General features: G+C 45.6%; 1 protein-coding gene and 3 long non-coding RNA genes across 8 annotated transcripts; 3 read left to right on the plus strand and 1 right to left on the minus strand.

Annotated features, from left to right (window-relative positions):
* Window positions 1-193: 193 nt before the first annotated feature.
* On the minus strand, window positions 194-14379 carry SLC14A1 (solute carrier family 14 member 1 (Kidd blood group)). 4 transcript variants are annotated; one of them, XM_064403693.1, is made up of 10 exons: window positions 11247-11302; window positions 10898-10992; window positions 8933-9095; window positions 8025-8214; window positions 7467-7595; window positions 6190-6382; window positions 4425-4572; window positions 3695-3829; window positions 2713-2762; window positions 194-1725 (listed from the first exon to the last, which is right to left on the minus strand). In XM_064403693.1, exons 3-10 carry the CDS (start codon window positions 9078-9080, stop codon window positions 1549-1551), a joined length of 1170 nt encoding a protein of 389 aa, XP_064259763.1. In that variant the 5' UTR covers window positions 9081-9095; window positions 10898-10992; window positions 11247-11302; the 3' UTR covers window positions 194-1548. The 4 variants fall into 4 exon arrangements, with proteins under 4 accessions (XP_064259763.1, XP_064259764.1, XP_064259765.1 ...); XM_064403694.1 differs by lacking the exon at window positions 11247-11302 and adding an exon at window positions 11096-11204; XM_064403695.1 differs by lacking the exons at window positions 10898-10992; window positions 11247-11302 and adding an exon at window positions 14232-14379.
* On the plus strand, window positions 2505-9849 carry LOC135289836 (uncharacterized). Of its 2 annotated transcripts, none has more exons than XR_010352573.1 (3): window positions 2505-2787; window positions 6204-6322; window positions 7470-9849. It is a non-coding gene; the product is annotated as an uncharacterized LOC135289836 (long non-coding RNA). The 2 variants fall into 2 exon arrangements; XR_010352575.1 differs by having other exon boundaries at window positions 2505-2745.
* LOC135289835 (uncharacterized) lies at window positions 11328-13004 on the plus strand. Its single transcript, XR_010352572.1, has 2 exons — window positions 11328-11652; window positions 12629-13004. It is a non-coding gene; the product is annotated as an uncharacterized LOC135289835 (long non-coding RNA).
* Window positions 14112-23083, plus strand: LOC135289838 (uncharacterized). Its single transcript, XR_010352577.1, has 2 exons — window positions 14112-14182; window positions 20899-23083. It is a non-coding gene; the product is annotated as an uncharacterized LOC135289838 (long non-coding RNA).
* The last annotated feature ends 1062 nt before the right edge of the window (window positions 23084-24145 follow it).

Here is a 24145-nt window from a genome sequence, read left to right on the forward strand (position 1 = left end):
AGGTCTTTGTGATGTTTGCAAAAATACATGGTTTGGGGTCTTTTTTTTTTCCACTTCCCAAACTCAAAAATCATGCTAGATTTTATTTCATCTGCTACAAGGAGAACAGGTTTTGGTTTGCTTTTCCTGGTGTGACATCAGTGCATGTATGCTCCTGTCAGCTGAAGGACCCGAGCACATGGAATATTTTTGGTGAAGATATGAGCTTCAGCATCAGACAGAGTATGTCAGTGAGCCAGGCAGAAGGGTGGCTGAGTTAATGCCTGTCGAGGTGATCCCCACTGCTGGGTGCAAGGACAGCTTCCCTCTTCCCTACCTGCACACCCTGGGAGCCTGGGCAGAGGAGGCTCACGGCTGGTGTCCTGCAGAGCTCTGCTGGGCTGACCCCAAATGTCCCCTTCCCACTGTGGGGCAGAGGGGGATGGCAGAGCAGCAGCTCCACAGAATCACACAATCACAGAGTTATTGCCAAGGCCACCACTGACCCATGTCCCCATGTGCCACCAGGCCTTTAAAACCCTCCAGGGATGGGGATGCCACCGCTGCCCCAAACAGCCTCTTCCTAGGCTTGATAACCATTTCTACAAAGATATTATCCCCAATAATCCAATCCAATTTAAACCTCCCCTGGCACAATTTGAGGCCATTTCCTCTCCTCCTGTCCCTGTTCCCTTGGAGCTGTCCCCCGGCTGTCCCCTCCTGTCAGGAGCTGTGCAGAGCCACAAGTGCCCCCTGAGCCTCCTGAGCTTCAGCAGCAGGCTGGGACAGTGCAGCATTTTGCTGTTTGATATTCCTGGGCTGAGTGGGACAGTGTAAGGAGAGGAGTTCAGAAGATCAGCTCAAATTAGTTCTGTTTGTGCACTGACTGAACAGAGCCCTTTTATTGCATAGGAAAGGGACAGCAATGACTTTCTTGCTGTCCCCTCCTTTGCTAACCCATCACCAAATTCAAATATTAAAAGAAATCATGAAATTAACACAAAAATCACAAAAATCATGTCTATCTTATATTTGTTGATTGCTAATGAACATCTCTCTCCATGGGGCTTGAGAGGTCTTCCAGGTAGAATTCTTCACAACCTATTTTCTACTTGGCAAGGAGTGCTGTTTATTCCATTTCTCTGCTACAGTGGAACTCTCTAAGATGCCTCCTGTTGCTGTCATAAGATGTTTAGCCATTAGTTTGAAGTCCCCTCATATGCTGAAAGATGCTCTTTATTTCTTTACGTCTGATTTTGATGTCTTCAATTTCAGAGAGAGATTTTTCTTTTCAGCTTATAAGTAATTTTCCCATTACTTATAATTCAAGTGTCTTTTCAGACCTGTGTGCTTTAAAATCATAACAGGTTGATATTGGGGAATGGTCCTTCCAGCACAGCCCAGTCCTACCTAATAGAAATCTTCTTAATAGAACGAACAGATGTGGTGGGAAAAGTCTCTCCACACAGAGGGTGGCGTTGGACATTGTAGCACACAAATCACAGTCTGTCGGGCAAAAACCTCGTGCCCCTGCCTTAAAATGAGCTGAGTTTCTCTCTTGTTGGGTCTCTATGCCTCACAGCAGGACCTCTCGTGTTTCTTTACCATCAGATAATAAGCTCTGTTGGCTTCTGGGTAGGTGACTTTGGAGAGTGGCAGCCTGCAGATCGCAGAGTGGTTTGTGGTCATCAGCAGGAAGGTCAGCGCCGACAGGCAAAAAGGCCAGGTTCCAGGTGGCACCCCAAACTGCAAAGAAAAATAACAAACCACCCATTTACTACGTGTCTTTCTTTTATTAGAGTAAGACCCAGAGCCACACACTTTGGAACAAGGCTTCTGCAGGAAGTCTGGACTCGGTTTTGCATGGAGCTTTCCCTTAGGGAGGCTGGGTTTCTTTATGATGTCTTGACATTGTGGATCAGCCTGAAACATCTGCCAGCTCTGGTGAGAGGGCTGCCTCATCTGCTGTGGGGAAGGTTTCTTGGGTGGGCATGAGGTAGGAGAGGGTGACAATGAGACAGGAGAGCAGATACCAGAAACATTCAGCTTTTCCCTGGGCTGTGGTACTGACTGACTTTTGGCAACTGAGAAAAGAAGTTAACCCAAATTCAATGTTAATTTAACATGTGTAGGGTACTTTTTCCAATTGCTTCAGGCATGAAGTAAATATCTCAAAGAGGGGAGATATTCAAGCAGCCTGTGTCTAAAGCAGGTCCAGGAGAGCTGGAGAGGGGCCTAGACAGAATAAGGGGGAATGGCTTTCCTCTGACAGAGGGCAGGGTTAGATGGGATATGGAGAAGGAATTCTTCCCTGTGACGGTGGTGAGGGCCTGGAACAAGGTGCCCAGAGAAGCTGTGGCTGCCTCATTCCTGGAAGTGTTCAAGGATAGATGGGGCTTGGAGCAGCCTGGGATAGTGGAAGGTGTCCCTGAACATGGCAGGGGGTGGAATTTGATGAGTTTTAAGGTGCCTTCCAACCCAAACCATTCCATGATTCTGTGATCTCATAAGTTCCTAGAGCTGAGCTGTGGAAGTTCATCTGAACTCTGAGGATGGAAAGTGGCAAGTGATAATTCCAAGTCACTACCTCCAGTGGGAATCACGCCAACCACCTGGGCAGATAGTAACCCCTCTTCCAGACTGTTTCTGCCTTTGGCTGAATTTTTCCTCCACATCTTGGTGTTTTTTTCTGACAAGCCAGGGAAATCAGCCCTTAGCTGATACACTACTTACCACAGACAACATGTGGGTCACTGCTGCTCCCAGGTAGGCACTGAAGAGAGCTGTGGAAAAGAAAGGCAGTTCCTGGTGAGTTCAGTTGCTGATGGAGTAGAACAGCAATGACAAACATCTCTCCTGCCTTGGGTAGCTCAACCAACGATTATCACCCTGGCTGGTACCCTGCTAAACCCCTTCCTGTGTCCCCTCCAGCCTGGAGCTTATGGGAGGGCCAAAACAAACAAACAAAAACAGACCAACAAACAAAACTGGAGTGATGAAAAATGTGCAATGGTATCATGGGCTTTTGAAAAATGCACTGACACGGAAAGTATGTAGCTTGATGGATGGGGTTAAATAGGAAAATAAGCCTTCTACTCTCATCTGTCCTGCCTCCAGGGCTTGAAGGTGGGTCAATGACATACAGAGCTAAATCTCTCTTATATGAGCACTGAATGAGCAATAGTTTCACTCCCAGCTCGCTCTGATATTGAAATTTCATATGGAATTGCCTTATAAATAATTCTTCAATCCTGCTGCGTTGCCTAGCTCATGCCTTTGATCCATTTCAAGAGAATGGGGAGTGTGTGCTGTCTAACTAGAGCAGAGCTTCACTCTTCTCAAAGATTAGGCATGTCCTTCTTCAAAGAAGGAATTTGAGCTGGTATCCGTGGCTGGAAAAAAGCACTCATGATTCATCCAGCAATGAGCGAACAAACACAGCGAATGACTCAAAAAACAAAGCATCTGATTTCAAAGACCTCAGTTAACACATGTCCACTGATCACAGCTCTTTCTTCAAACACAACCCTTGGCCAAAAATGAAAGCACAGAGTGTGTTACAGCCGTGGCTCCAGCACCCAGCCTCACCACTCGTCAGCCTCACCTAAATCCATCTGCCTTCCCGCCTGGAGTGCCCATCTGGCCGCAGCCCACCTCTGCTGCAAAGGCATCCTGTCTCACCTCAAGGGGAGGTGGAAACCTGCCAGGTACCTACCGCAGGCCATGGCCAGGAGGTGTGTCTGCCAGGTGAGAGCCAGGAACATGCCCCCGATGGCAGCGCAGGACAGGGAGCTGTTGTAGCCCCACAGCCCCGAGTAGATTTGGTCAAACGGCGCTGCCAAGCTCAGCCCTGGAAAATAAAGTCAGGGAAATGTGTCGTTTCTTGGCCAAAGAGATGAAAGAGCTGGAGAAGTGGCACAAATCCAGATTTTCAAAGGTTCTAGCCAGCATTTGTACATGGGGCTGTTTGTAGTCGTGTTGCTAGGGTCTAGGGGTCTAAGGGAATCGTGGCAGAATTTTCCTGTTGCTGCTGAGCTGACTTGGCTGATTTGATTGCAGCAGAACACACACGAGTGAATGAGCCTACATGTGAACCTTAAATGAACCCCTGAGGCCTGCATGTTCAGGCTGATGGCTATGACTTTCATTGATCTGCCCCTAAACCCACCAGGATACACCCAGAAATTAAGTATTTTGTGGTAAAAATTAATCTCAGCTCAACAGGCACTTTTTTCTTCTGAAGGTTTCCACCTTCAGAAACAAGGTAAGAAAATGGGGAAGTGAATCAAAAGAATCCTTAAAACAGAAGTTTGAGCATATTTTGTTTCCAATCAGTTGTTCTCCATTGGGAGAAATATTTGTGGCTTTAATTGCTCCACTTATTGTAGTTCCTGTTTTACTCTCCATGCTTTTATATAAATCTGTGGCACAAGCCAAACCATTACCTGCCAGCATCCCCACTGCTGAGCCGATCACTGTGTGGACACAAATGAGTGGAGAGGAGATAAATAAACCAATCAGGAAAATTCCCCCAGTCCAGGGATTGTCACAGCCATAAACCTGGCCCACGCCAACTGGGATGGATTGCAGGAGCTGTAGAAATTAACAAACCAAACAAGACAATTTGTTATCAGCTTTGTAACCTTTTTTTTTTTTTTTTTCAGTTTGTTTGTTTTTAAACCTATTTTTCTTGGCCAGGCTCACGTTTGGCATTTGTTGGATGCAGTCTTTCTTTTTAAGTGGAACATTTGGGCAGGTCTCAGGAGATGACAGCAGGGCATTTCCACAGGGTTTCCCCTTCCATGAAAATGAGTCATGGCTTGTTCCCTAGCCCTGAGCTCCTCTGCCAGGTTTTTGCTCTAAGATCAAAGGTAAAGATTTTGTGAAAGGGTTTAATCATCCTCTTGCATGTGCTGCTGGCTGGACCATTTCTGCATATCCATAGAGAGTGAACTTAGGGGATGGTTGGGATCCACTAGAAATCTGAGCAAGAGTTGCTGGGCTGGTGGGACAGAGCCCAGCTTGGTCACAGCTTAGAGATTGTTTTGAGGCACTTTTTACATACAGTCCCCATAAAACTATGTGCCACGGTAAGTGTTCTTTGAGAAATGTCACTTGTGGGTTTCTGTTTAGTGCCAATTAACTTCATTTTCTTAATCACTCCCTGGGAACCCCTTAAAATAGTCAGCTGAGCCTTAGGAGAAAAAGTTACTCTGATATCTGTATTGTTTATGGTACAATCCAGGAGAATAAAATGTTCCTTTGGAAAGGTCCCACTTGAATATAAATTAAAAATATGTGAAGGGGTACCTGCGCCCAAGTTTTTAACATTTCTAACACAGTAATATCTGCTTGCTCATGTCAAATCAGAAAGATGTAATTTTATAAACAGCTTGTATCTGAAAAATTAAAATTTCCCTGTGAGTTACCTAGAATTCTCAGCACAACCTTAGCTATGGGAAGATGATCAGAAATAAAAATGGGAAATTAGATTCAAGAGAGTATTTGAAGATTATAATCTATACACTTGGATCCAACTACACATGAAAAGATTCTCTTCATTCTTTTCAAGCTATCAGAATGTACATTCCTAGAGTAAACACTTATATTTTGGATAATAGTTCTCTTATAAATTAAGTTTTGTACTGCCAGGCCATAATGCAGTAACAAAGGATGTGGACCCATTTGAGCCAGTGCAGAGGAGGCACGGAGATGCTGCCAGGGCTGGAGCCCCTCTGCTCTGGAGCCAGCCTGGCACAGCTGGGGCTGCTCCCCTGCACAAGAGAAGGCTGCAGGGACACCTGAGAGCCCCTGCCAGGGCCTGCAGGGGCTCCAGGAGAGCTGCCCAGGGACTGGGGACAAGGCCTGCAGGGACAGCACACAGGCCATGGCTGCACTGCCACAGGGCAGGCACACATTTTGGGATGTTGGGCAGGAATTGGTGGCTGGGAGGGTGGGCAGGCCCTGGCCCAGGGTGCCCAGAGCAGCTGTGGCTGCCCCTGGATCCCTGGCAGTGCCCAAGGCCAGGTTGGATGGGGCTTGGAGCAGCCTGGGATAGTGGAGGATGTCCTTGCCCATGGCAGGGGGTGGACTGGATGGTCGTTTGTGGTCCCATCCAACCCAACCCATAGGCAGATAAAGGCAGATAATACGTTTTTGTAGTGTTTTTAACTGTAAATTAAGGGGACTGTCGCCCTTAAGGCATCCTACCATTGTGATTTCAGCATCTGCCCAGGAGATGTTTGGTGTTGCCGTTGCAGGACGAATGACAGTCGTAGGGAAGAAGAGGTTGTGTGGCCCTGAAGCAGCCAGGTAGAGAGTCAAGGCCAAGTTGAAAGGCAAGGTGAGAACAGGCAGGTCCCACTTAGAGAAAACTGCACTTAAAGCACTGGTGAAAATCGGGCTGAAAGAAGCACAAAATTAAGCTTGTCAGATGGGCAAAAATCACACCAGAACCATATCCAACCATAACCCAAATGTAGAAAATTTGGTCTATTTAAAACAAACAAAAAACCCCAACTAAACAAAAAAAACCCCAAAAAACTCTTCTTCTGCTTCTATCTGTTCAATTTCCTCCGTCTTTCTGATCAAATCGGAGACAGAAAGGGTCACTCCATAAATTTTTTACCTCTCCAAAGGCAATTATCAATGTACAAATTCCTGTCATGTTATGTTAGTATGTATTGTGAATTTGGTAAACCTGAAGGAGACAGGACCCAGTGCTTTAATGGAGTTATTCCCCAGCCCAATTTCAGTGTTTATCTTTTTTTTTTAGCACCTGAGGTGGACTGAGACTCTGATACCTATGCTGGGTCTGAGTGAACTGTGAACTGTGAATGTGGCTGGGTGCCCTTGCTCAAGCTTGTGCATCAGCAGTAAAAGCTGACATCAAAGTGACTGTAACACCACATGAAATTCAGGCAGACAAATTACATGTGTGGTTTTAGCAATCTGAAGCTAGACATTTTGGGGTCAAAGACCAGGTTTCAAAATTTTTTGCTGGCCGAATACCTAGCAGATTATGGTGTCATATATACGAGTAAAATATTACTAGTTGTTTGTTTTGATTAGTGTCAACCATCATGTCTTGGGACCACTGAACAGCTTCTGTACTTGGAGAAGTAAATTTTCATGACATTTTTATATGGCGACTTAAATAGATGAAACACTTGTGGTTGATGATGGTAGGAAATAGTGAAAATAATGTTCCTCTTGAAACAGAAATGAATTGATGCATCACAGCAATATGACTCACGTTCAGAACATTGAATTACACATGATCAGCCACTGATTTTTGTTCTCCCCACTGGGATTATTTGTGATTATGTGGGTATTTTTATTTGTTTCTGGATTACATCTGAGTTTAAAAGTGTAAATAACAATGCAGATTTAACAGTACATATGTATTAGTTAGAAATGCGGTAGCTCAATCCCAGGTGTGGGGACTCTGGAGTTGGAAGGAGAAGCAGAGAAGCCGTCTGTCTTACCAGGTCATGGACACCAGTGCCACAGGCAGGAGGAGCCACCAGTTGTAGTCTCCATCAGCAGAGAAGACAGCCATCAGCAATCCCACCAAGACCCCGTTGTATCCATACAGGCCTGCTGCTATGGCTGATCTGTGTGGAGGGAAGAGCTGTCCTGAAATCCTCTCCCCTGAGGATGCTTTGCTCACATCAGCCCTCCCTCCCCAGCTGTGGCTCTGTTTGGGGATGTCCTGCTGGAGCTCGTCCACCGAAATTCGATTTCGCACACTTGGGTCAGCACCTAGCCCTTCTGCAGGTTTGTCCAGTGTCCCCCTGCACCAGGTGCAGCTGCTGGGAGACCTCTCTGGTCCTACCAGAACAGATACATGCTCAGTCATGGCTGGATCACACAATCATGGAAGGGTTGGGTTGGAAAGAGCCTTAGATTTCACCGTGTTCCAACCCTATGTCATGGGCAGGGACACCTCCCACTAAGTTCAGGCTTCTCATCCACATCAAACATCTAACACACACAAATCAGCACTGGAGGGGCCACCTGCAGTGGTAAAAGGACGGACTTACCTGTCCTGACCCAGAATAAGTGCTGTTAAAGTTGAGACAACTGTTCCCACACATCCTGTGAGTGTCCACCACGGGTTCTGCAGCAGGAGGCCGGCGAGGATGACCAGCCCACTGAGGGGATTGTTGACAAACATCACCTGGGATATCCCACGCAGCACCCAGTCAAGGAGCTGGATCATGAGAGGTTTGTCTGGAAAAGATCAAATCCAGTAATAAAACAAGCCCCCTAAAGTCTGCAGATGGTACTGATTTGGGATGTATTTTTGAAACTCAGGAAAAGTTTTGGCAGTGGGACTTGGCACCACGACTGAAGCAATGAATCAACAAGACTGTAAAACCTGACAGGGATTTATTATGGTCCACAGTGAAGGCTTACAGCTGGAAAACTGAGATGAACAGTGAGGTTGCCAGAACCCTGTGTTATAAAGTACCCTGGACCAGATTCATATGAACCAGCTAATTTATGATGTCTGTGGCTCAGATGGCAAATTGTGTGTGTATCCCACTGCTGATTTATTACGGGGACCAAACACACCTACCTATGTGTAATTTAACTTCACAGTGGCATTAGGCTTGACAGGAACTGCTCAGCTGAAAGGACATGGAGTGTTAAGAAGAATGGCAGAGTACAGAATAACCATCCAGGGCTATGTTCTGTGGGACTAAATTCACTTTGTACATGGCATGCTGGGAGGTAAATGTCATCTCAGACATCCCCAAGATTTAAGCATTATGTGGATCTCTGCACAAAGCTGATTTTTTTCCCCTACAAAATGGACATAAATCAGGGTAGAGGTAGTTTCTGTACTACTCTAACTTGAATCAAATCACTAAAAAGTTAGTTATTACTCCTTTGATGTACTTTTTTTTGGAATCCACTGTCATTAGTCATGATGAAGTAGGTTTACCTTTCAGCCAGGTTCCAAAATCCTTCATGTCTCCAGTGAGGTAACCCACAGCTCTGCAGAAACTCTTCCCACCTGTGCTCAGTGGATTCTGCTTCATTGGCATTCTTTCCCCCTTGGTTTCTATCTTGACATCAACACAGTTTTCCATCCTGATGTTCTGAACCTTTGGTAAAATTCAAGGGAAAAGAAAAAAAAGGGAGTTAATTATACTGTCTCTTTCTGATCTGTGTTTATTCTCTTTACCACATAACTGCTTACCACATGTTACTTTGAAACCAGAAAGAGGAAAATTCTTACTCTGAGCACCTGATTCTTTTGTGTCCATGAGCATATTCCCTCTTCACATTCCCTGTTCTACCAGACTTCCACACAGTTATAAGAATATGTCTCATTTATTAAGCTTCTCTGCTGCTTAATCCATACTTCCAATTTGAATTCATCCATCAATAACAGGCACCTAAATTCAGTTTCATAATCACCTGTTGGGATCAGTTCAGCCTTTCTCATGAGCACAGGCTTAACCTGGGGTGGTCCATGGTGCCTTATTCCATTACTCACATGCATTCATACATTCCTTTTTCTCACTGAGCTGCACTTTAAGCTGACCAATCTTTAGAAGTAACCAACATTGATTCAAGAGTTTGATGTCCAAATTCACAGTTCTTGCTTTCCACTCTGCCTTAGTCTTTCTAAGGTGCTTTCTTTGCTGAGACAATACTGGGGACTGCATGTAGTAAGAAACCCTTGAGGCTAATGAAAATACACTTATTAAATTTACCAGGTGATATAAGAAGTTTAAATAAGGTAGGGGACTGTTATAGGCCCAGCAAAGGTGTTTAGGCCTAAATAAGGTGTTTGGGGTGCAGGACTGGGAGATGGGGTTCCCTTTGGGACACACACCCTTTGCATAAGGGGTTGCTGGGATAACCTTTGGCACCTCATACAGCCTGGACAGCATTATTCAGGCACATGGATCAGAGGCTTATACATAACAGTAAAAATCAGTGCCTACAGCCAATTCACTGTTTGTCTAAGAGCCAATTCTGAATATGAAGTCATCAAATAAATAAAAATCCCTGTTCCTGGAGCATACTCTGTTTCCTGAACTAATTCTTGGTGATTACCAAGCAAACACCAAAGTGTGTTGTTGTGTGAATACAGAACCAGTGGTGCTTCAGGTCTCACTGGTGAGTGCCAGCTTGTGCAAGAAGTAATGAATTTATATTGGGAGCTGAAAGCCTAAACAGGATGATACAGACACACAGGTCTTGTGTTAGTTCTTGACTCTCTCAAAGCTTTATTAAAGGCCTTGTAAAAAGCAGGTGGACAGAATCCATAGCTCAGAAACACAGGTGCTGAGTACTTAAGCTGCTTCACCCCTGGGCATTGCATTCTCCAATGTGGTTAAGCAGCTCTGAGTCTGTGTAGGGGAAAGCCTGGCTAATGCAGCACTGGTTAATCCTGGCCATTTTCTTATTCTCATGGTACTGGAGGGCTGGTGGTGACGTTTCAGGAAGCAGTAAATATTTGCATAAATAAGAAATGGACGTTTTTTCTGCTTTCTGGAAGAGCTCAGCTAATAAAAGGATAGGTTTCATATGAGAGGCTGTTTACAGGACCAGTATATACAGAAAAGTATATACAGAGTTTGGCTTTGTATAGGACATGAAGGTAAGGACCTGGAATAAAAAGGCTAAGGAAGAAAAGAAGAGGAGGAAAGAGTGGTGCTAGGGATGGTGTCTTGATACAGGAAGGCTTTTTTTGGGTTTATTATAACTCATTATATGAATTCATTAACCTTCACTTTTTTCATACTTTATTCTGGAATAAGTGAACAGAATGTACTTTCAATTAAATCAAAATTTCCAGCCAAGATGAACCCTCTCCATTTGGTGAAAGTGCATTTACATTTTCCTTTCAAAGGATCTCCCTCTTTATGCAGCTTGGGCTTTCCCTGTTTCTAACCTGTGGAATGAAGTGCTGCTGCAGTGCAGAGCGATGCTGTGAGACCCTGGGTGTTCCCCTGCATGCTGAGTGAGGAGCTGTTTGCACTCAGGAGCCTGCAGAATGGGATGTAATGTCCATGTGAAGTGCTGGAGTCACTGTCCAGTCCACTTGTACAGTGGGGACAAAAAATGGATGAGGCTGAGGGCCTGAATTCACCAAGAAATGGAGGCATTGCTTTGCCACATGAAGGCAAGAGTGAGCTGGCAGTGCTCCTCTGCCCTGCGTTTCCACGGGCAGGAATGGAGCCAGCTCACTGCAGCTGGCACGGCAAACAGAGCAGGTGACCTGGTGAGTCACTTGCACTCACCTGTCTCCAACTTCACCCCCAGTGAGTGCCCAGCGTGTTCCGGAGCTTTCGGAGTCACAGGGGCTGCGGGGTGACCGTGGTCACCCTCTGTCCTGCAGGGCTGCTCAGCTCGTGTTCATTATGTCACAGAATCATAGAATACTTTGTGCTGGAAGGGGCCTTTAAAGCTCACCTATTCCAACCCCTCAGGCACTCCCGTTTGAGCTAGGGATGGGTCTCTCTAGAGGGAGCACAGGAATTTCATCCCTTCAGCAGAGCAGGACAAGGGACAGTGGCTTCAAACTGAGAGAGAGCAGGGTTAGATTAGACGTTAGGAAGAAATAGTTCCATATTAGGATCAGAAGCCCTGTCAGAGACTGCCCAGAGAAACTGTGGTTGAACCATTCCTGGAAACGTTCAAGACCAGGTTGGATAAGTCTTGGAGCACCCTGATCTGGTGGAAAGTGTCCCTGCCCATGGCAGTGAGTGGGGCTGGATGAGCTTTAAAGACCCCTCCCCACCCCAACCATTCTGTGATTATTTATGCTGAGGGAGAATTAAACCATTATTGAACAGCCTCCTCACCTGCACAGCAGCCAGGTGGGAACTGGGTGTAGGCCAAGAAAACCTTTGGTTTGGGACGGGGTCTTCATGACACAGCAGAGACCCGGATCCAGCCCCACTGGTTTCATGACTTCCCTGAATCCCACCCCAGGCACTGTGTTGGGGCTGCATCCTGTCTGAGGGGGTTTGTTGGCACCACGGCCCTGAGGCCTGTCCCATCTATTCAGAAACACAAAGTATGAAGGACTTGCACTACTTCTACCTAGTTGTCCAATAAGAGCTTAAAGAGGTAGTGAAACACTTGGAAACTGGCACCAGCATAAACGTTTTTAGGCATTTTTAGTGATTTTACAAAGCAGTACCTCTCATATATATGCATAGATGAATGATTTGTTAACACATTACATTGATTCAGGGAGTAGGTGATACCAGGTATTTAGGAAAGGAGAGAATGCAAAAGGTGTCTTATCTCAGAATTGTGGATATGCTCAGAGAATTTTAACCCAGTGAGATTTGAATAATAATACAGACTGAAGTGTACATGTTCTGATGGGCATTTCATGTGTGCTGGTCTGCAGCAGGTCTTTGGAAGACCTGCAGCTGAAGTTATGCAAACACATGGTTTTCGCTGAAAGTGTTGTTTTTTTCTTAGTGCACAAAGCAAGGAAATGGAAATAATTGCAAAAGGAAAATGGAAATAATGCAAATGGAAATAATTGCAAAAGTCTGTTCTGCTGGAACAGACTGCTTGGCTTCTATAGGGGGGTAGGTTTGGTAATTTTTTGGAAATTTTTTAATTCTTGATTTCTATTAATCTGGGAAATTTTTTTTTTTTAAAGACTAAGTCCTGTTCTCAGACAGCTTGGAGCAGGCTGCCTTGTCTCACATAAACTCTCAAGAGGTATTCCAGCCCTGCAGAGCAAACTCCCAGTACTGGTGTGTAACTGGTGGATACAGGAGCAGCAGCAGAACCCAGGCAGAGCCATCTGAATGCACTTTTCACCTCAGTGGTGCAAGTGGTTTGTAGTGTGCTGTAAGTGCAGAGAAACTACTGAAAACCATTTTCATGGGAAGTGAGAGCTCCCCATGAAACAAAGCAGAAAACATAGGTGTTTCTCCTTCATGAAGATGAAATCATCACAGGCCCGAGATGTTAATCTACCGTGTTTTTTTTAATCATCCTTTCAGAGTTAATAAATGTCCTGTAGCAAAGTACTGACGTTATGCAACCCCGTGTCTCCCTAAATCAATTTTCCTTCCACTTGTGTACACTTACTGCCTGTCACGCCGTGGCACCCACGGCATCTCAGTCATGCCTTCCAGAGCTGGCTCTGTGCTGGCCTGCACTCCTGCAGCACCTGGCCCTGAAAACACTCCTTTATTCACCTGCTGAGGGGCAGACAAGCCTGGCCACAGGTTGGTTTTGTGTCGTGCATGCTAAGAGCAGCGTTGGGCTTGCAGCTGGGAGAGGAGCAGAGTTTTTGGTTTGGCTGATTAATGCTCCAGGTAATGGGTGCTTCCAAGCTTGGACATGGGGCTTTTACCTGTGAAAATGCAGCAAAGCCATCTAATGCATTCTCTTCTTTCTGGAATTTTCCTCTCTCCCTGCCAAAATCCAGGTTTCTCTGAGGGTTTAATTTATGGGGAGGTATTTGTTTGTGCAAGGACCTGCTACCACACAATCGCAGCCATTGTATCTTGCGTTTTCTGAATTGTTGCTGTGAAGTCTGCAGCAGCCAAGCTCTGTGAGCAGCCTGTTTTTAGAGGAATTCCTGCATCCAAGTACAATAGGAGGAAAGGGCCAGACTCTCTGCAGCTCTAATTCCAGCACAGCCCCTGCGATGTTACCAGGGGTGTAGTAAAGCTGGATTAATATTGTGTTAGGCATGGGAACACACGCAAGCACAAGCACAATCCTTGAAACAGGTTATAATGCACTTGACCCCCACTGGAAGAAAATAGTTCAGATTCTCCCATAGAAGATATATTTCAAAGTATTAGTTAAAAAGAAAGCTTACACCTCAGATTCAAATATTCATTAAGCTCACATGCAATTCAGTGTTCAGAGACCTGTCTTTCAGGGACAGAGAAAATACAGAGACACTATCTCATCAGTGATTATTACTATCTTGGCATTTTCATTTGGCAGACTGGAAAGGCAGTAAAAGGAAATGTTAAACAATTCTGGTTGTTTCTTTTAAAAATTTATTTCTTTTCTCTATTTCCTCCAAGGCTCGGCCACCTGGGCTAAGCAATACTGATAAATCCTCACCCTGCTAGAAGCTTCTTGATAACTGATATTCTTGTGCTCCTCGTGAGCCTCAGCTGCTCTCCTTCAGCAGGACTGCTCGAATGCTGTTTGCCAGGTGTTTTGAGGGAGAGGAAAGACCCAGGTAAGTCAGTAACAGGCTGCATTAGAAGGAAAGAACAGAGTGCTCTTACCTCTCCGACGAGCTCAGGAGTAGCTGTAGGTTTGCTGGTTAGGCCAGAAGGAAAGTGGGGAAAAAGAAAATGTCCCACCAGCTTATATAGGCTAGCATGGCTCCTGTCCTGATATTACTGATTTGTTTCTCCTCCCACTTAGTGAGTTCCAAGTGAATGTTAAGAAAGTTCCCCTTTGAATTCTCCACCTTTCCTCTTGCTCTGTCCTGGGTCTCTTGCCAACAATCTATCCGAATGTCCTCTTTCCTGGTGTGTTTTTTTTTTTTATTATTATTTTTTTAAAAATTATTTTATTTTTACTTTTTCCTTAAAAAAATCCTTTAACTTTGTCCTATCTTCTTCTCTACCCCTTAAAAGAACAGAAAATTTTAAAATGGACTCTCAGTGTACCTGAGCTTGACCTCAAGTTAATCCTCAGCATTATCTTCCTTGTGCAATACAACTTAGCATCCTTCCCTATCAAAGTTTTGACCTGGGAATGTGCAACACAGCATTTTATGTTCAGCAGCCTACCATGTTTTCCTCTTTCTGGGTAGCTTTCAGAAGCACTGCTTTGTTAATGAAATGCAGTGGAAGACCTGGTGACCTTCCAATGTTTAATTGCTTTTTATCAATTATTTGAGAAATTCAAGGGGTATTTTTCTTTATTTTCTTTTTTTAAGAAAAAAAAAATTTAACCTACCCTCCCCATCTCACTGGAGGAATCTGAAATATCAGAAGTGTGGCATATTTGAGAGGTTCACAAAGCTATGAAAATGCTGCAAATGACAGAGAAGAGGCTGGAGAGAGAAGTCTTGAATAGTAATGCAGGAGAAAGGGCAGAGAAGAAGATGGTGAACTTGAGGGACCTTATGGGCTAATTTAAGCCATCGTAGAATTCTCTTTAGGACTCTTTCACAGTGATGGCTGAGAGAAGCAACCTTGCAAATTGATCTGGGTTCAGGAGAGAATGGTTTATCGTTGAACCAGAACCCATCTAGCTTTATGACTTTGCTTCCCCCAGCCCTGTGGAAACAGCCCCAGCATGCACATGAGCTGGAGGGATGTTATTCTCACTGCACTCATTCCCAGAGTGCATCTCTTTTGATGGAGATGTTTTTAACTGGATTTTTTTCTCCCCTAAGAGGAGGACAGCTGATATAAACTCTCAGCTTAGCCTTGCTGCAAGAGCTAGTCCTCCTCTGATCAAATAGGCAGCAGCCCTTGTGAGTGAGCCAGACACTGTCATCCTATGCCTTTGCACCCAGCAGAACATGAAATTCTGCTGGGGAAGCTGCTTCACTCTAGTGCAGTTAACATATTTTCCCTTTACCATTAATTTCTCCCTGGGCTGTCTTTGCTTTCTGACTGGTGAAAGGAATCCTTGCATGTCCAAAGAAGGGAAATGCATTGGGTGATTTGGATGGGAGAGCCTCACAGGGAGTCTGTTCAGACTGAGTTTTAATCTTCACACCTCTCATATTTCAGGGTTCCCCAGGCCTGAAATTTCAGGGTTCCCCAGGCCTTCAAGTTATTTCAAGCAACATCTTTTCAGCTCTCCTTCAAAGGGGTGCAGCACATGGGGCAGGCAGGGCTCACTCCTGGATGGTGTTCTAGGGTATCTCTTTCCTCCAGGGAAAGAAATATCCTACAAGAGGGAATCACATGATTCATAGAATATTCTGAGTTGGAAGGGACCCACAAGAATCATCAAGTCCAGCTCTTAAGTAAATGGATCATAGAGGGAATGAATTCACAGCATTGGTGATATTAGCACCATGCTCTGACCAACGGAGCTAATATCAGGATCACGGAATCCCAGAATGTTTTGGGTTGGAAGAGACTTTAGGGCCCATCTCATTCCACCCCCTGCCTTGTGCAGGGACACCTTGCACTATCCCAGGTTGTTTCAAGCCCTGCCCAACCCAGCCTGGAACACTTCCAGGGATGGGGCAGCCACAGGCAGGGACTGTGCCAGGGCCTCCCCAGCCTCGCAGGGAACAATCCCTTCCTAACATCTGGTCTCGACTGCCCTCTGTCAGCACGAAGCCACTCCCTCCTGTCCTGTCACCACGTGTCCTTGCACAAAGGAACCAGATTCAGGACTGCTCTGTCTGATTCTGGTGCCTTAATGAGGTGCTTGACAGGTTGGATCGACACACAAAAAAGCCGGTGGCTGGCGGGTCAGTGATGGATATCTTGGAGTGGTGCATTGTTTGGATTATCAGAGCTGGTTAATAAGTAACAGGATCACAGTCTGCTGATGCCCCTGTGGGAGCGAGACCCTTGGCAGAGCCTGCTCTGGGATGGAGGCAGAGCAGGGAAGACCTCCAGTGCCATGTGACAGATCTCTGGATCACAGGTGCAGCCAGCTATTGGAGAGGCGGATGCAGGAATGCCTGCCTGCAGCTGTGTGCCCTAGGCAAAGCCCTCCTGGTTGCCTGAGGACTGAGATTCCCCTGTGTAGGATTGATGTAGAAAGGTGGGAATGATAGAAAACCTCCCAGGTGTAACTCAGCACCAGTTCTGGTGCCCAGCACCAACCTTCAGTGCTGGCCTCTCTTTGATCTTTTGGGATTCAAGGTGGGAAGACTGAACCTGCAATGCCAATTCCTAGGCAAAAGGACTGAGATGTGCCACGTGTTTGTCATGTAGCTGTCACGTATCACCTGCCTGGTGGGTGGGCCAGAGTGGGCCACCAGCTCTGGGAGACCAGGTAAATGTGTGCAAGTTGATTGTGCAGGTGCCACAGGGGACTAGAGAGTTTCCTCTTGATTTTAGGCATGTGTGAAGACCACTTGGTGCTGAGGACAAGGCAGCTGGTGTTGGTGTCTGACTGCTAAGATGTGTGTGATTTAGGAGGTTTAAATCTGTGATTTACCTCATCAGCTCTCTGCTGGCGAAGATGCTTGATGTTTCTTCTTCTGTGCTCTCTGGGAAGATCCCTTGGACCAAACCCAGTGCTTGATGTGGTCAGAACAGGGGTTGGTCATTGGATCTCAACCAGACACAGCACCAGAAAAATGCTGAATTATCCCTGACTGGTTTAGCTGACCCAGCAGGAGCTGTCTGGCTGCATCAGCTGGGTACAAAGCTTGAACTGGTTAGCTGTGCCAGGAAAGATTCTAATGGCTCTAATTCAGCTTCACACACTTTGGCTTCACTCCTTTCTCAGGCCTAAGTGGCCTTGAAGAGGTGGATTGAAACCGCTTGGTAGCAGATTGGCTTTTACTGCTGTTTTTGGCTGTGCTCCTTGACTCAGCTTTTACCCATGGGAATAGGCCTGCTCAGGGAGCTGCATCAGCTCTTGGGCTCCAACAAGTGCTTTAAAATGGTGTAAATCCAGGTATGGAGCTTTGCAGGTGGCTAAACCCCAAGTCCTGGTCTGCTTTTTTGCTAGGCTGGGGTGTATGATATGTGATATGTGGCCATTGTTGGTGAGAGAAAGGGAGGGATCCCTTCCCTGGAAATGCTGACAGCATTCCTCCTAATGCAGCCCACAGAGACATTGGCTTTTCTTGCTGCTGCACTGTGGTCACCTTGGTGACCACCAGGACCCTCCAGGCCTCTTTTGCCATGCTGCTTTCCAGCTGGAGGGCCACCAGCATGCATGGATGGATGGAATTGTTCCTCCCCAGATGTGGGACTTCACACTTCCTCTGGAACTTGAAGGGGTTCTTGTCAGCTCATTTTTTCCAGCCTGCTGAGGACCCTCTGGATGCCAACACAACCCTGTAGTATACTACAACACTACTCCAAATCTGGGGAAGGCACAAAAGGAAGTTTTGTGCCTTCCCCAGATTTGCTGGGGGTGCACCCTGCTCCAACATTCTGGTCTTTAATTTAGAAGTTAAACTTATTATGGCTGGCTCACACCACTAATAACTGTGCAATTTGTGCCACCAATTATAATGCTTTGAGCTCAACCATTCAGCCAATTTCAATCCAACCTGCTTCACATTTATTTAGCCCATACTTCATTAACTTGTCTGTGAGGATGTTATGGGACAGAGTGTCAAAATGAGGTGATGCTCCAAATTTGCTGCAGCGAGGTAAGGAACTTCTGCAGCTCACGTGGGCTGACTGTGACCAAATCTAATGTTTCACTTTCAGAAGTACTGCCAGTCTGTGGCTCTTCTGGAGGTGTGTGGAGAGCTGGCAGTGGTAATGGAAGTATGGCAGGAGTGAGAGAGAGTCTGTGTCCTGGCTGAGGACACAGCTCCCCTGGCCAGCTATGGTCTGTCCTGTCCCACAGGAGGAGCAGGTCAGCCCCCACCAACATCTGTGGCCACTTTGCTTTTCATCATCTTGTTTTTATGAGGGAGTGAAGAGTGGAAAAATCTGTTTCAGCACAGAGCACCACAGGGTCTGTCACAATCTTGGACTTGTTTGCTAAGAGCAATAGTTTTGGGTATATACAGAGCCAACAGCTGAGCTGGTGTGGGAAGCTTCTATCCCTGCATTTTGGCCTGTGAAAATTCTCTAGAGAGAGCTGCTGTTTGACATTCCCCTGAGTGGCAGTGGGATGGGGCTGGGTACAGACTGTGCTCTGCTCCAGTGTCCGTCTCCCTCTCGTGGTGTGAGAGGGAGCACAGCCACACGTGCTGCTGTGGAAATTGCAGCAAATATTCACATCTCCAGTTTCAGAGGGCTCACAAACAGCAGTTCCCTTTCCCTGGCATGGTCCAAACTCTTTGTACTCTATCTGCTGCTATGTGCACTGCTCTTAATGATGTATGTTCCCAAAATTACCAGTTCTCCTTATGCATACACATCACTTCCCTCCTCTTCCTACCTGCTCTGGAGACCCACTGTCCTTTCTGTCCACCTTGACATGCTCTCATGACTCACCTTCTCAATCCATGCAGCTCCAAGAGTGCATAAGTGATACCTGGAAGCTAGCTTATGGATTAGGAGTGGCAGTCTCTGTATCCTGGGATAGGAGTGGGGCAGGAATGTGTGAAGAGCAGGTTGTAGTTGTCTTACAGCTACGGTAGTGTGTAAAAAGGCTCTGCTCTGTCATGGCAAAATAAGTGGCAGCTTTAGAGAGAGGTGCAGACTCTCCTCCTGCAGGCTGGTGCTCTGAGTGCTGGGGTAGAAAACAACTCCTCTGTTTCAGCTGCAAGTTTTTCAAGGTATTTGTTCAAAACTTTGCCGCTAGTGGGAGGGGGGAATTGTTTGGAAAGGCACCACATGCCAAAGACTGCAGTGGTGGTTCAGCAGGTTGGTGATGAGGAGCTGCCCTCTGGAACCATCCCATTCACCAGTGTCAAGATTCCCAGGATGTCCAGCTCAGGAAAGGTCCTTCTGAGGCTCCAGGAAGGACCAGACAGTCATGTGTGTCATGAAACCCAGTGAAATACAGGTCAAAGAAAAGCCCAGTGCATTGTTCTGGCTGGTTCCCCTTGTTTGGTTTTGTTCCCCTTCCCTTTTTCCAGTCAGCCAGGTCGTTTTTCCTGGAGCAATGGACATTTCTCCAGGCTGGTCTGGCTGCCTGTGGTGATGAGATTGAGTAGCAAATCCTGGGACTCAGAAGCTGAGAGGGAGAAAAGCTCTCTGGTTCATGCCTGAGTCTGAACCTTGAGACTATTTGTTTTTCTGGTCATCTCTAGCATGGCAGACTGGATCAACCACATCAGAATCACAGCATTATAGAACAGTTGTTCAGAGAACAGCTTTGAGATGATTGAGTCCAACCATTATATTGAAACAGTCTGAAATACTGGAGGGTTTGGAAGCCTGAAGTTGACTGTATTGCTGTATTTCAGTAAAGATGGGAAATTGAAACTCAAATAATTCTAAGTTACAGCTTCAAACCCCTCTCCTGTTCTCCTGGCTCCAAGGAAAAGCCCAAATTCAAAAAGGCTCTTCTTCTAAACCTACCTCAAGACAGCAGGATCCTGTTAGAAACAACAAAATTGGCCAGACTTGCCTCTTTTTATGAGACAAGGCAAAGTGTTTCCCTGCTTCTTCATTTACTTCTGGAATTTGAGAGCCAATTCACTTCTCTGCATCCACTCTCACCTTAATAAACTCCCCTGCCCTTTCTGCTTCTCTTGCCCTGGTGGTAGGGCTGTGAGTGTCACCCAGGGTATGGCTGCTTCCACAGAAATAATCCTTCCTCACAAACCTGTATGTTGCAGGAGATGTATGTGTTAGGCCTTAACATAGAGCAGATTACCATAATTTTTCCAGCAAGAAGCTCTTCCAGCCTATAAATCCCAGTGATTACTACTTTGTTGCCAAGTAATTCTTACTAAAAGTGGAAGAGAATGTACATAGGATGGGTTGCTGATCAACAACAGAAAGAGGACTGGTAGCATTCAGAAATGAAGCATCAGACAATAGAAACAACTAAAAATTAATAGTCAGTGCAATGGATAGAGGGAGAGTACTCTGACTGTGGGTGGTTATAGGGTTTTGCAAGCAGTGCTACAGTGTGACATTTTCATGCACAAGCACAAACAGGTATAAATCCATTTTAAAAAAAAAGCATATTTTGAGGTAGGCAAAAAACCCCAAACAGACTGAGTAAGTAATATCTATTGGATAACTCAGTTTCTGTGAAGGACAAATGTCCTAAACGTGATTTAATTTGCACAATGAATTAAGCTCACTTGGCAACAGCAAGAAACCATTGCTGGCTGACAGTTTGTCATCACCTCTGACTTTTTTGTTTTCTCCAAAGACAGGAAGTCTGTACCTGATTTCTGGCTGAGTGGTTCTGCAGAGCAGAGATTTTTGGAAGACAGAGCAACAGACCTGTCAGCACTGGGTTGAGATGAGGGAAGTGTGGAAAACCAGCGTCAGGTGCAGGACAGGGTGTGCCAGGGGAAAAATACTCCAGACCATCCTAAGCTGCGCAGGTCAAGGATGCCTCTGTCTCTCTGTCTTTGCCTTTTGCAATTCAGTGCACAGCACAGTTTAATTTGCAGGGGCTGGGACGTGCTAAACAGCCCCAACAACTGTGCATTTTGGGTGGTGACACAGTTGGATGTTTTTGGAAGGGCTCCTGCACACACTTGGTGCTTCAATCCTGCTGTGCTGTGTGAAGATGCACATTTTGGGAGCAGGGATTTGTGTCTGCCTCAGCTGCCCATGCAAAAACTACCCCTGAAGGTGGATGTGAGGATACAGCTCTGTGAGACTATAAGCTCTGAATGCACAGAGGTTACTCAGTGCACTCAGGACTGCTGAATGAGAAGTCAGAGATATTCAAACTCATTGCCAGTCAAAACGTGGTGAGAGAAACCTTGCTTCCCACAGAGCCATCCCATGTCTTATCCCACCACTGGGATGTGTGAATTCCAGCTGTGGCAACAGCTGTAGGAGCTTGTAAAAGCCCCCTGAGAGCTGTAAAATCAACTGCAATCAAGGGCTTGTTTCCTGTTTGAACTACTTCCATCTCCCAAATTAAAACTGATGTAGAGGAAGAGAGAGTGAGCGAAAGTGTTCAGCAAACAGGCTTCCCCCTCAGAGTGGTGATATTTCTGCAACCCTGGCAAATGTGATCTACAGAAAACCTAAATAATTCTGTAGTTTCTCTGTCTTTGCAGACTGGAGATGTCTGGCACGGACAGAGCACAGAGCAACTCCCCATCAGCTGGATATTTTTAGGAATTATCTTATTCTGACAAGTTTTGAAGTTTTGGGTTTTGCAGCTGGTAGGAAGGCCCCATGTTGCTCGACTGCCCCTCTGGAACACAGAGCCCTTCCTGGTATTTTCTGGTGCCTGCTGGGATGCTGGCTGGCTCCCTGTGCCAGCAGCCTAGGTGCTGGGGAGAGATGCATACTGTCCCTGTATGTGATGATTTCAAGCTCCTGAATCAGTGCAGGTCTGCACTGATTGCTTGCAGGTACGGGAAGAAGAGGTGTCACATTGCAGAAGGGCTGAAAAAAATGACAATATTTATTTTAAGCTCAGTGTTGAATGGAACAAGGAGTAGGGTCCAGGCTATGCAGCAAAGCAGCTCTGGTTGCTTGAGAGTTCAATAGCAAAATCTGTTAATCAAACTTTAACCCACCAGGCTTTGCTGGCCTGTGAGCACCATGCAGTGCTGCAGCCACTGCTCCCCATCACAGTTTGGAAGAACAGCACTGGGTTTTCCAGGTCTGCACCTCCCTGCTGTCACCACCTCCTGTTGTGTTCTCCCTGTGTGCTGCTCTTCCCATCTGCTCTTGACCCCTGTGAGGAGCTGATTGGGTCTTAAAGAAGATCTGATGATGGAAACCAGTTTTAGAGTGGAGATCTGGTAAAAGTTCATTTTGGAAAGGGCTGTCAAACACTGGCACAGCTGCCCAAGGCAGTGGTGGGTAGTGAATCCCACCCATTCCTGGAAGGATTTAAATGCCGTGTGGATGTGGCACTTGGGGACATGGGTTAGTGGCAAGTTTAGCAGTGCTGGGGGAATGGTTGGAGTTGAGGATCCTAGAGGACTTCTCCAGTCAGAGGGATTCTGTGCTTCTGTGAATCAGGAGGGAAAGTTTGTGCTCCAGTAAAGAGGATGCTCCAGTGCAGGTGGCAGCGTGGCTCTGACCTCTGCTGCAAATGTCCACTGGGAAAGCAAATCCCTTCCCTCTAGGTTCCCTCCGTTCACCTTTCTAATTATTAATGAGGAGTCATTACCAGGTCAGTCATCCTGGAGCCACCAATACCCAAGCCAAGACATCTAAAGGGCTTGCCCCAGCTTTTTCTGTAAAGTTCTGTGACTGATCTTATCAACAGAAGCACCAATGTCTACGGGAGAAGAGTTGAGAACTTCCGCTCAAAGAGAAAAGTTTCCTTCTTTTTTTTTCTTTTTAGGGGATATGAAGCAAATGCCAGAGTAAGAGAAATAATATTTGAAGCAATAAAGTAAACATTTTTCTTGGAACTGCATAGTGTATATACTATTTTTTACATTGAACTCCCCTTATAACAGAATTGTCTTTATTCACTGGGAAGCTCTCTTGCAATTAAATTCCTTCACTTTGATAAGTCTGTTCTGCTTTTAATTTTTAAAGAAAATTTTTAGAAGGTTGGTTTTTTCATGTGCTATGGCTGGGCCAGATGTTCATTTGTACAGGAATATTTATTTAATACTGTTTTAAGGTGGAGGTGAGCTGGGTGGAGTGATGGCTCTGCAGAAGAGATTTTTTTTTTTATTCCTTTAATGGTCATATTTGTTTTATGTTAGACCTCTGGGAGCTGTCGCAAAATTATTAGTCCCACTGAAAACTGTACATTTTTTCTCTCTTAATGAAATTTTTTATAGAACTCTCTAGGTATCAGACTGCTGGGCTACCACTGATAGCTTCAGTTAGTGCTTTTATTGTCTGCTGTTCCCTTGCCGGAGACACTTGATTTGTCTTGCCTGTTTTCAAGAATTATTAGTACTGGCAATAGTTACTCAAATCTTTTGATTAGCTAGAGACTTAAAAAAGCTGTTTATACTCTATTTTTTATGGAAGGCTTCAACTCTAGAAATTGCTTTACTAATTGATTTTAGGATGGATTTTCTTGTGGCTGAGGAATTAATGCCTGCAGTGGCACTTACATGACGAATCCTGTCCTATAGCCATATTGTGCCTGGGCTTCACTGTTATTTTTAGGAAAACAAACAATATGTTTGGCATAACTAACTGCAGTTGTGGTTTTTCCTCACATTTATGATGAAGAAAAGCATTATTTTGCAGTAATTTTTCCAGTAACCTTGCATTCCTACTATTCAAATATTTCTCTAATGCTGTGCATGAGCTAAATTAAACTGTTCATGAATAACCTCTCCTAGTTTCTGTGTGCTTCATATTTTATTGACTGCTGCAGAGAGAAGGTCTTAAGACAGTTGTGTGTCACCTCTTGTGTTATTCTGCCTCTCTCTGTCTCTCTGCAGTGGCAGCAACAGGGGGATGTCCCTGATCTTGCAGTTTGCAGTGACCATGGGAGAAGGTTTTGG

This window comes from Passer domesticus, chromosome Z (genome assembly GCF_036417665.1).
Source record: "Passer domesticus isolate bPasDom1 chromosome Z, bPasDom1.hap1, whole genome shotgun sequence".
Lineage (NCBI taxonomy): Eukaryota > Metazoa > Chordata > Aves > Passeriformes > Passeridae > Passer > Passer domesticus.

Coding starts and splice junctions, on each gene's coding strand:
- SLC14A1 (XM_064403695.1), bottom strand. CDS start 9,080: ATGGAAAACTGTGTTGATGTCAAGATAGAAACCAAGGGGGAAAGAATG. Junction 4,573..6,189: donor CAGATGCTGAAATCACAATG/GTAGGATGCCTT, acceptor TAATTTCTACAG/CTCCTGCAATCCATCCCAGT. Junction 3,830..4,424: donor AGCAGTGGGGATGCTGGCAG/GTAATGGTTTGG, acceptor TTTATTTTCCAG/GGCTGAGCTTGGCAGCGCCG.